The sequence below is a fragment of the Lepisma saccharinum genome, chromosome 14, assembly GCF_977018435.1.
Source record: "Lepisma saccharinum chromosome 14, izLepSacc3.1, whole genome shotgun sequence".
In the NCBI taxonomy this organism is placed as follows: Eukaryota; Metazoa; Arthropoda; class Insecta; order Zygentoma; family Lepismatidae; genus Lepisma; species Lepisma saccharinum.
In genome coordinates this window covers 68973969-68986220 of record NC_139242.1, presented here as the reverse complement: position 1 = coordinate 68986220, position 12252 = coordinate 68973969, and the positions used below count along the sequence as shown (strand labels likewise).

Genomic DNA, 12252 nt, shown 5'->3' with positions numbered 1-12252 from the left:
CTCTGAAGAAAGTGATGGACCATGTTTGTACTGCGACTGGTGTCTCTGTAAATACAATAAAATCAATTAAAAAGGAAAGTTCACAGGTTAATGCGGGAACATCCTCGTCATATAGCACGCCACGTAGAAATAAAAACCGACCGCGACCATGTACAAATATTGACGATTTCGATATGTGCGTTGTTCGAAGGACAATAAACGAATTTTATACCACAGACAAACAAGTGCCTACAGTAAAATCTGTGCTCGCTAAATTCAAGACTTCAATAGGGTTTAAAGGGCAGGCGTCTAGTTTGTTAAAGATTTTTAGAAAACTCGGGTTCAGGTGGAAGAAAGTGCAGAGTAATAGGCGGATACTTATTGAAAGAAATGATATTCGCAATGCGAGAATAAGTTTTCTGCGTGCAATTTGTAGATATCGAAGGGAAGAGCGTCCTATTATTTATTCCGACGAAACATACATCCACAGCTCTCACACAACATCCAAAGCATGGTGTGACGACACTGTTCAGGACCTAAAATCACCAGTATCCAAAGGGCAACGCCTGATTATTGTTCATGCAGGCACCCACAATGGCTTTATCCCGAACGCCCTTTTGATATTCAAGTCTAGTCAAAAAACTGGTGATTATCATACAGAAATGAATTCCAACAATTACACGCGATGGATACGGGAAATGTTATTACCAAATTTACCACCAAATTCAGTATTAGTAATTGACAATGCATCATATCACAATGTCCAGAAAGAAAGAAGCCCATCCTCTAATAGTAGAAAAAGTGAAATGCAAGACTGGTTATTGAAAAACGGGATACCTTTTACTAATGATATGTTTAAACCTGAACTGTACAGTCTCATAAAACTACACAAACCAAAAATAAAGTCTTACGTTATAGATGACATAATGAGTGAGCATGGTCACACTGTCCTTCGTTTGCCCGCATATCATCCCGACTTGAACCCAATTGAGAAAATTTGGGGGATATGTAAACAAAAGGTTGCCAATCGCAATGTCACCTTCAAATTGAACAACGTCTGGGAACTGTGCAAGGAAGTGTTTGCCGAAATTTGCGAGAAGGAATGGGAGCCCTGTTGCTGCAATGTCAAAAAGGCTGAGGAAGAATACATTCGTTTGGAAGGTTTGCTGGAACCGGAAATTGAACGTCTCGCTTTCAGTGTTGGTGACAGCAGTAGCAGTGCAGACGACTCTGTTTCAAGTGCCGGTGAGGATTCGTGCGACATGACAGATTCGGATTCCGAGCTTGATGGTATTGAGCAGTTGGAATAAAAACAACTTTGTTTCATCATGACATTTGCGGCATTACAATACACAAGGTAAGTTTATTAAATTAAATTGTTTTGTGTGTGCCTTTCTAGTCAGATGTCTGCTTTGTGTCACTGTCAGCCACCGTTCCTTCGTTTACTTGCAACACTGCACAAGGCGCGCTAACATCGCTTGTTTCTCCTCCCCCACAGCTGTAGGGGGCTCGCTTCGAGCTTGTACATAAGAAAACCTCATAGCTGTTCCGAAAATACGCTGGCTCTACTTTAACATGAATTGTAACTATGTGAAGCAGAAAGTTCAACAATTAAGTCTACATTCATTTTAGTGTATTTTTCGAAGGAAAATAAAATGTTTTAAATTAAATGGGTTGTGTTTTCATAGAACGCAAAGGTAGATTGCCCAAAAAATATTCCTGCCTAAATTTGTTAATTAACATATTTGGTTTAGAAATATATTTTATCCACACAAATAATGAAAGGCAGCAAGATTTCTAATCTCTGTATGGTTCATCATGCACCCACCTCCCCCACATTCCACGACAACTGGACTGGCCCGAAGAGGGTTGCTTGTCTTTTCCTACTTCTAAATTTGGCTCCGGGGTGAAAGTTGAGTTTTGTTCTTTCCTTTGTTGTGTCACTTCAGAGTTGTTCGAGTTCATGATAAGTGCATGTAGTTGTGCTTGATTTGGTGCAGTTTTGGAAGGCAGTGCCAGTGCTTTTTGTAAGACAATAGAAATGGACATTAGGAAATTTTTCAAACGTCCAAGAACAGAGTCAACAAATAACATTGTTGGTTCATTGGGGTTCTTCGAGCGAAAATGTAACTGCTAACGCCGGCTGTGTCAAGGAAAGTCTGAGGGGAGAGTGACAAGTGTGTGACCTCAACAGAAGGAAGTGAATTACTACTAACCAGTGCAATATCTTCTGTTGATAGCATAAGCTGTATGTATGATGTAGGGTGATATTTGATAATATCTTTTCACAGTGAATTAACTGACAGCGATAAAATGAAGTTAATAGATGAACCATGGGCACCAAGTTCTTCATACGACTTTCGCGGTGATTTGGCTGAGGGACAAAAGCATCCGTTTTTCTTCAAGTGGTTTGAACAGAACAGTTCTTGTCTTGTGTACTCTGCAAAAGAGAGGTGCCTTGTGTCGACACTGTGTTGTATTCAGACCAAGACTCCATCGAGGAGTTCAAGGTGCCTTTATTGTGAGGGCATTTGCAATGCCTTTATTGTGAGGGCATTTGCAAAATTTAAAGATATTCACGAAGCGTAAAAAATCACATGGCATCTGAGTTGCATAAGGAAGCTGTAGAATGCTCCCAGAATTTTGCGGAAACAATGAACAGTAAGCAGGGCACCATTATAGAACAGATTGATTATGCTGTTGCTGATCAAATTAAATCAAACAGGGAGAAACTGTCTCCAATTGTATCTTCAATCATCTTCTGTGCCACACATGACTTACCACTGCGAGGAAACTCTTCTAACGCTGGTGTTCTACACGATTTGCTTGAATTTAGAGTCGAATGTGGTGATGTCGTTTTAGATGAACATTTAAAAACGCCAAATGCAAAGTACACTTCAGTTTGCACACAGAATAAAATAATACAAATTGGTGGTCAAGTTTTGAGAGAGCAGTTACTTCGGGAAGTGAATAAATCTTGTGCCTTTTCTGTGTTAGCCGACGAAACAGCAGACATTTCTGGCACAGAGCAGCTTTCCCTTGGACTTCGGTTTGTGGATGAAAACAAACTAAAAGTGCGTGAAGAATTTATTGGAGTTGTGCCGCTTGACGAACTACATGCCAAAGCAGTAGCAGGAACTATTCTGTCTGTGGGGGTGTTGACATGTCCAAGTGTGTAGGTTTAGGATTTGATGGGTGTTCCGTAATGTCCGGGAGGATAAATGGTGTGCGGAAAATTATTCATGACAAATATCCTCATGCTTTATATTTCCACTGCGCTTCTCATAGACTTAATCTTGTAATTAGTGATGTCAGTGAAGTATGGAATACATGCGGAACTGTAAAAGAAGTAATTAACTTTTTCCGTGAAAGCACGGATACTAGATGCTTGTCTTCTCTTCGCAGAAAACTTCACTGTAATTATTGAGGCACTAGAGCAGCTTAGTAACAATGGAAATTCAAAAACAAAACGCAGGGCTCACCAACCCCTGTTTTCATTGTAGCAATGTACAGTGGTGCTTTAGAACCAATCACAAATATTCTCCAGAGAGTGTCCATTGATAGCAGTGCAGTTCGGAATCATCTGAAGGAGCTTGTGGAAGTTTTCGTGAAGCAGAACAACAGTTTGAAAACATCCTGCAACAAAACCAGGAAATAGCAGCTACCGTTAATGTTGAGATAACTGTTCCACGACAAGCAGTTTGACAGTCACACAGAGCAAACCATGTAGCCACATCGCCAGAAGTTTATTACCGGGTAGCAATTTATATTCCATATTTGGACTCACTCATTTAATCATTACGCACATGATTTTCAGACAGAAATGATGTAAGCTACAATCTCCTGCAGCTACATCCTCAAAATATGAAAACTTTATCTGCCAGTGAATTTAATAGAATTATTGCAGGAATTTTATCATTTGGACAATTTTGTGAAGGAAGCAAAATGCTGGTATGATTATTGGCAAAACAAGTATGAACAAGGGAATGCCAAAGACAAAATTGAATATATTGACATTTTAGAACAAACTAAGCTTTGTTATCCTGCTGTTTCAAAGGCCGTAAATATTGCTATGTCACTGCCAGACACAACTTGTACAGTGGAAAGGTCATTCAGCACACTGAGGCGTGTGAAAACTTGGTTACGTACAACAATGCGCAATGACAGGCTCGATGGCCTGTGTATGATGAGTGTCCATCGTAGCAAGATACAAAAGGATAAGGAAGCGTTTGTTGCAAATGTAATAACAGCATTTGCTAAGGAATCACCAAGAAGATTGCAGTTTCTTTTTCAAGACTAAGGTAAGAATATTGATTTTAATATCTTCATTAAAATATAAATAACTTCTACTTTCAGTGTTATATAATAATTGCTATTATTGCACTGTCCGTTTGCAAAAAATGGAATCTTTATTGTCAATATGTACTAAAGATAACATTCAATAAATGGAGAAACAGAAATTAGCGTACAAGGGGGGGGGGGGAATTGAAATTTGCCTCCGTTCCACTTGCATCTTACTACTAGCCCAGAGGCCCATGGGACAAAATTCCTGGAGAATGAGTGAAATCTGGAATGGACTATAGTCAGGCTCCTTTGTTGTCACCAAGGAATCATCTTAGGACAGCCAACCTCATACATTACAATATTTGAGTTTTAAATATCTTTCATGTTATGGTATTGTGTGCAGCTTTACACTTTACTCATATAGTTTTCACCTCATTCAAAGGCAGATTACTGTAAATAAGACACTATTTGCCTTCCCTGATGATATATTTATTCATTTATAGATTGCAACTGCAGTGATTATAAACAGATTCATTTTATAAAATGGTCAATTCAGCTTTTACTTCTTTGGTGCTAGCCATATGTCTGATGTGCAATCGCCTCCAGGGTATCTAGAAATACAAGATAAAAGTTAAAAGTATTAAAGAAATCTACATGCAGCAAGAGTATCTAAGAGTTTATGTAACACCCACAATGCACATTCTGTGATTGCTTGATTAAAATAACTTTGCTTATTTGTATCCTTGGATGAGAAGATGTAGGAAGGATGGGACAAGGACGTGTTCGCGGTCTTCAATTAAAAGTACCATCCCAGCATTTGCCTGAATTGGCAAGTGCTGCGATAGATTTTCTTACGAACCTCTTTTTTATTATTTGCAGGACTTCAAACACTTGTGAAATGAATGAATACTGTAACCAATGTTAACACACTCACGCATGTCCACAATTACCTCATTTCATGAGCTAGAACAGGTCCCCAGGGCTCCTGGCCAAAATCCACGAGGAAATTGGGGTCCATTGAAAGGCCGCCTTTGTCAGTGTTCACATTGATCTTCACCATGGTTGAGCCATGCCTGCAAAATAATATAAGAAATGAATGGAAACAATTCTTGAAAAGCATGTAAAAGAGAAATCCAGAAAAGTTGTAGTAAATAAAGAACAAAGTAGGATATAGTTTGCAAATATATACAATAGTATACCACATTTGGTACATCCTGTCAAATTTCCCGCGCTTGTTGATCGTTGGCATTTCTAGCAGAAACCAGATGGCATTGCCGTTGTAGACAGAGTGAACCCCACGTTGGGGGAAACCGAGGTCAGGTTGCACATAAGGAGTTAGACTGCAACATGGCAATAGCATCTATGTAAACGCCTCTCTGCTGGCTTCCATTCGCTCCTCGCTGCCCAGCAGATGACATTTTCCTCGTTTCTCATTGGCACCGAAACTGTCGAGTGATCGCTAGTATGGGAAATGTGACAGGTTGTAACAAACGTGGTATAGTATGTACTTTTGCAGTTGACTGTACAAAAGCATATATACATATATCAAAAAAAAGAGCAAACAACTGACAACAAAAAACAACAGCAACGTAGGAAAGTAAATGCAAAAAGAAAAGCATTAGGCACAGGAAAGTAAGATATTTCGAGTAAAAGTAATATAAGTAAAAAAAATTAAAACAAATATAAGTGTAATATTATTCAAATCAGATGCTTAATTATCTAGATAGATTCAAGACTGCTTATTTCAAATATTATATGTGAAACAAAATTGCTTCACAGTACAGGTATTTTATATTCGAAGAAGCATCTGTGTTTAAGTAGGTGATATCCTGAGATGTCAGCAACCTGTTTAACCCTTGTGTGTGTATCTGGGTTGCACAGTTTCAAGGGGTTTGATACTGATTTTATCCTGCCATTTGAACACTAGCATGTGCTTTTGCAATTGATTGTACAAGAAGCATTCCCTCACTTCAACCTATCACACTCACTTGGTGAGATCTGGGTAGAATTGCTTGTCCCATGCTGCATAGAGTGAAGACGTCACATACAACCTCTTCCCATCCAGGCTAAGTTGCAGCATCTGGGGACCTCCGAAAAGGCGTCGTCCTTTGACATGCACAGGGGCAGGCTGCTCCTGGAATGCAGGAAACATGAAATACCAAATTAGAGAAACTTAGAAAAGGTTAACACAGATTATCTGTCAATTGTTGGAAATCCTACAGGAATCGAGACATCTATTTGGTCTAGGAATTAATTCATGCGGTTGTTATGCACACATTGAAGCTGTAGTTCAAACACAAAATACATAAATACCTTAAGAAAAATATTGTTCATCGCGAGCCACCACTTTCGCCCATCTGTCAGGCAAGTTACGGATTCCGTGGCGAAAGAAGTCCTCATCCTTTGAAGCGATCCAGTCAGAGACCCATTTTTCGATATCTTCTGAAGTGAACCGCTGTCCAATCAAATCGTTATTCATGCAATCGAACAAGTAGTAGTCCGAAGGAGCAACGTCTGGTGAATACGGCGTGTGCGGTAAAACTTCCCATCATACATTTTCTAAATAGGTTTTGCGACATGTGGGCGAAAAATAAGTTTATCATGTCTGTTCTCCCATTCTGGTAGTTTCCTGGCCAGAGCTTGCTTCAAACGCATTAATTGTCGTCGATAACGTTCTCCATTAATAGTTTCACCCGGTTGCAGCAGCTCATAGTACACCACACCTTTCATATCCCACCATATGCACAGCATAACCTTTGCACAGTGAATATCTCGTTTCGGTTGTGATGGACCTGGTTCACCTGGCTTCACCCAGGCCTTTTTTCGTTTCGGGTTCTCGTAATGGATCCACTTCTCATCGCCAGTAACAATGCGATGCAAAAATCCCTTTCTTTTCTGTCTTTGAAGCAGCAATTCACAAATGGTTTTTCGTCTTTCAACGTCTCTGTCTTTCAATTCATGTGGAACTCAATGTGACATCTTTTGAATCATTCCCATGGCTTTGAGGCATTTGGAAACTGTTGTTTTTGGATCAACGCCTAATGCTTCTGCAAGTTCTTCCTGCATTTGACACGAATCCTGATCGAGCAATGCTCGCAATTCTTCGTCTTCAATTTTTTTTGGCTGTCCAGGTCACTCTTGGTCTTCCAGGCCGAAATCACCACTTCTAAACCGTGCAAACCACTTCTGACACGTTCGCTCAGCTAGCGCATGGTCACCATACACTTCCACCAAAATACGATGACTTCCGGTAGCACTTTTCTACATGTTAAAGTAATGAAGCAGAACACCCCGCAAAAACACTTTATCTGGCACGAACTGCACCATGTTCAGTTGACTACAAAATGCTGTTCTTGACGCGTCAATCAACTGCCCTATACTACGAACGATGCGCGCTGACAGGAGTTTTCAACGCATGTGTGGATACATGGAACTGTGGGACGATACGTTCGTTACGCCATCTCTTGTCCAGGCGCACGAATTAATTCCTAGACCAAATAGTACAACTATAAATACAGGGTCTGGCAGAATGAATAGTAAGATATAAAAAGGACAGAACGTCGAAACAAATCAAATAATTTATTGAAACACATTGAAAACAAAGAATAATAGATGCCATTACATACCATATATGCCATTTTACTTGGTTTTGAAGATAACGCCCGACAGATGGTCGCCATCACGTTCAGCGCATTCTTCCAGGCTTCGAACGAAAGCTCACATCACCCGCTCCAGCATGTCCAATGGGATCGCCTCCACAGCTGTGCGTATCCTTGCCTTCAGTTCACCCACGCTATGAGGACGTGTAGCGTACACTTGACTTTTCAGGTAGCCCCACAAGAAGAAGTCAGGGGCAGGAAAATCGGGCGACCATGATGGCCAATGAATGTCTCCAAATCGGGAAATCAATCGACGAGGAAAATGACGCCGCAAGACAGTCATGGACCGGCAGGTCATGTGGGCTGTTGCCCCATCCTGTTGGGACCATATGTCGTTGTTCACCCTTGGAAGGAGGAAGTCATGGTCATGTAACATTTGGACATAGCGATCGCTATTAACCGTTACCGCACGTCCATGAAGATCCTCAAAAAAATATGGACCGATGATGCCAAACGATGCCACACCATCACACGTTCACTGTGCAGGGGTTGCTCATGCAGCCAACAAGGATTAAATGGTGCCCAGTATCTGTAATTCTGTTTATTGACACCACCGTGCAGATCAAAATGAGCCTCATTCGACATCAGTATGTTGTTTCGCATCTGTGGCTCGGCTGCTAAAAGTTCCAAGCAACGCAACGCAAAGGTTCGTCGGGCATGTTTATCTTGTTCGGTTAGTTTCTGTGCGACCTGCATTTTGTAGGGGTGGACATGGAGGTCTTCATGGATGATGCGCTGCAGGGAACGATCTGACATTCCTAGCGCCAAAGCAGCAGAACGCTGAGGACTTCGGATCAGTGCTTGACGGGCCTCCTCCACTCGTTCCTGGGTCCGTTGTGTCTTTGGTCACCCCAGGCCTTTCTTTTTTGCACACGATGCAGTAGTCCTGAATCGTTGCGCCCACCGTACAATCGTCCTATGATCCGGGATGTTCTGATGTCGGTCCACCTGGAAATGGCGATGAAAGAGTCGCTGCATGGTGATTGGAGACTTGTTATTTTTTAAATACGCCTCAAATGCGATGCTCGATGTTCCGAACTCCACAAGGCCATACTTACAAATGGCAGTGTGCACACACGTCATTGCGCAGGCAAAACAACAACGCCATACTACGTGAATCAAATCAGGCTATTCATTCTGCCGGACCCTATAACATTTAGTGAACTTACTGCACACCAGTAATTAATGGGAAGGAATGGGTTTGGTTTGATTAAGTTAAATAGGTATCTTAAGTATGATATTGTTAGATTTGAAGGGATGTTAATTCTCTGAATCTTCTTCATAAAATAAGTAAAGTTCAATCTTGAACTCATGAAATTATACACAATTTCTTGATATTTTCTTCCAACTGCTTGCAAGTGAAGTGGGACTAAATTATACAGCATAGGATATAGAAGGTACCTTACCTTCAGTTCTGGGTCATCAGTGACCTTCACTTGCCCATCATCCTGTATGGATCCACCCAGGAAAATCTGACCAACAAGGCGAGGTTTAGCAGGATCTGTTATGTCATACTGCCTGATGTCTCCATGTGCCCAATTGCTGAAGTACATGTACTTGTCATCCAGGGATAATAAGATATCCGTGAGAACTCCTGCGAAGAAGAAGAGAGAAACACAACATTGTTTTCATCTAGATTGGAGCTTCCATGACAGCGAGTGTATTATAATCCACATGATAATAATAATAATAATGTAATAGTAAGAGCACAGTGCTGGGGTTTATTTCCCCTTTAATCCAGAAAACAATATTGGTACACAAAAAACTGGAAAATATAGCTAAAAAGGAAGCCATAACACCTCTTTATGGTTATATCTTCCTACATGGTATTTCTTAATCCACGAAAGATATACATACCTCTCTGTATACTACTTCATTATAGATTAATTCAAATTTCTATTGACAAAAACATAAATTACACTAATTCAAATACAGATGGAAAAGTCGCCCATCTCTCTGGAACAGAAGTGTTAGGATAAAAACTCTGTGCATGTGCATATGTGTGATTGTAAGTAGTTGATATAAACAAAAAAATAGCTAGAGGGTAGAAAGACTTGCCTGGCATCTCTGGAAGCATCCACCCGTCCACTTTCTTGGCTGGTACATCAATCACCTTCTCTGCTCGCCAACTACCATCTTCACTCTTGAAAAATCTGCAAAGGAAAATTACCAGTCAGTTCAACTGTGAGTTCTAAAACAGATGCCATGGGATAGTTGCAAGATAGTTCCTTCGGTATAACAGAGAACCTCATGATGTCTGTACCTACCTGGAAGTCCTTTCCATTGCAGGTGTTGAAAATAAAACTTCATGACAGGGTTTGATGACCATCGTCTCCCCTGTACCATGCACAAATCTTGGGAGTTCCAGAACCACATAGTTGCCAAGCCTCCTTTTCTTCACTGACTAGACAGGAAGAAGTTGACATGGATGGATGATGGGTAGGTATAAAACATTTAAAATTGGTAATGTATACTAACAAGGGAAGTTCCTAAACCTTCCAACGAGAATGGCCATGAAAGATGCAGAATAGAACAATAATGGGACCAAAGCTACAAGTTACGATGCCAGGGGTCCCAGGTTCGAATCCTGGCCTGGGCATGGATGTTTGTGACTGTCCATTCATCAATATCATCACTTGTCCCCATCTTCGCAAATTAACCAAAAGTGGCACAAAGGCGAAGTAAAATAAATCAAAGCTACAAGTGTGTAGTGCGACATTCTGCAAATGGCCTGAACCCCTTGAACTTGGTCAGTATATTTAAATGTCATGCCTATAATGTATGCAACCACATAAAAAAAAACCCAGCAAAGTATATGCAACCAAATATCTACAGAAATTTAATCCCACCAATAACCCCTTGGGCATGCCATTAAAATGTTAGGATTTTAACTATCTCAAGTCTGTGAAATCCCTCAAGTTGAGTGTGACACTAGCTCCCAGAAGTTCATAATTTTGTCGAGGACTTGCCTGCCATGACAATGTCTTCAAAGAGATACAAATAAGTTTATTGGAAAGTATGAAGGACAAGTTAGTGTCACAAGTGTAATTGCATTGCAGGTGATAAAGGTGGGAATATTGATACCTGAATATCTTGGCATAGAGGGCACATCCGACGAAGCCTTGCTGAGCCAGAGGGTCGTGCAGGAACCGAATCTCCAGAGGCATTGCTCCTTCCTCCCCAAGAGATAAAGTCTGCAGCAAACGACGATCAGACCATGACCATACATTCAGCGAACTTCCATAAAGACCTGTAGGAGAAAAGATGGGATATGAATATGAATTTATATGAATAATCATCCATTTATTTTTTTTAGTTTGAGGAATAAATCTATTTTAAATTTAACTTTAATATTTTTAATTTGTGGAGTTGACATCCACATTAGCACAAATTCCTAAAGGAGTTTAAAAATGATTATACAAAAAGACAATACCCCTTAAAACCATTCCAATGTTTTGCATGCCCTTCCCCCCCCCCTTAAAATGTATTGAATGAATTATCCTTTTGGTGTTTAAATTTATCTTTACCACCCCCCACCCCCTTTCCTAATTGGAAGTCCTAAATAAACACCTGACTTGAAGATATTCTTCTGAAATACAAGGGTCGTTCAAGGTTGACCGGGACTTTTATTTCTGCAGAGGAAATAGGTAGCAGAAGAAACACCAAACTATGTCAGTTTTTCAAAGTATTCTCTGTGCGCGCCGAGGCAGCTCCCGAATTCCTTTGGCGTAGAAAGAACTTGGTTGTTGTCATAGCCACTGGAGGACATCGCTCCGCAGTGCTTCGTCTGTCGTGAATTTCTTCCCTCCCAGATGGTCTTTAAGGGGTGCAAACAAATGATAATCACTGGAGGCTAAATCCGGACTGTAGGGGGGATGGGGCAGAACTTCCCAGCGCATGTCTGCCAGAGTTGTTGTCACATTGGCCGTGTGAGGGCGGGCATTGTCATGGAGAAGAATGACATTTCCAGACAACATCCCAGGTCTTTTCTTGCAAATGGACTTTCGTACAGCACCACTCAACAATGTGGAGTAATACTGGGCAATATCCCCCACTGTTACTCACCGGTTCTCAAGAATCATTTGCTCAACACGTGCGATATTCACTGGTGTGACTGCAGTCGGGCGAATGTGTCCATGCGCTTCATTTGTCACCAGCTCCCGTCCTTCGCGAAACTGCTCACACCATTTGTACACTCTTGTCCGTGACATCGTTTGTTCACCATACTGTGCTTGCAATCGTCTGAAAATCTCAGCTGGTTTCACTTTCTCCTTCACGAGAAATTTGATTACACACCGCTGCTCCACAGCCACAGACACACTGCTTGCCG

General features: G+C 41.0%; 1 protein-coding gene across 1 annotated transcript in view; it reads right to left on the bottom strand.

Moving 5' to 3' along the window:
• Positions 1–4716: 4716 nt before the first annotated feature.
• Positions 4717–12252, bottom strand: part of LOC145998992 (methanethiol oxidase) — an 82487-nt gene continuing 74951 nt past the window's right edge. The window contains exons 6-11 of the mRNA XM_083135845.1: positions 11007–11172; positions 9981–10075; positions 9329–9516; positions 6252–6397; positions 5214–5336; positions 4717–4874 (exon numbers count right to left, since the gene is read on the bottom strand). Coding sequence (XP_082991971.1) covers positions 4823–4874; positions 5214–5336; positions 6252–6397; positions 9329–9516; positions 9981–10075; positions 11007–11172 — 770 coding nt within the window. The 3' untranslated portion in view covers positions 4717–4822. The remainder of the gene's footprint in view (positions 4875–5213; positions 5337–6251; positions 6398–9328; positions 9517–9980; positions 10076–11006; positions 11173–12252) is intronic.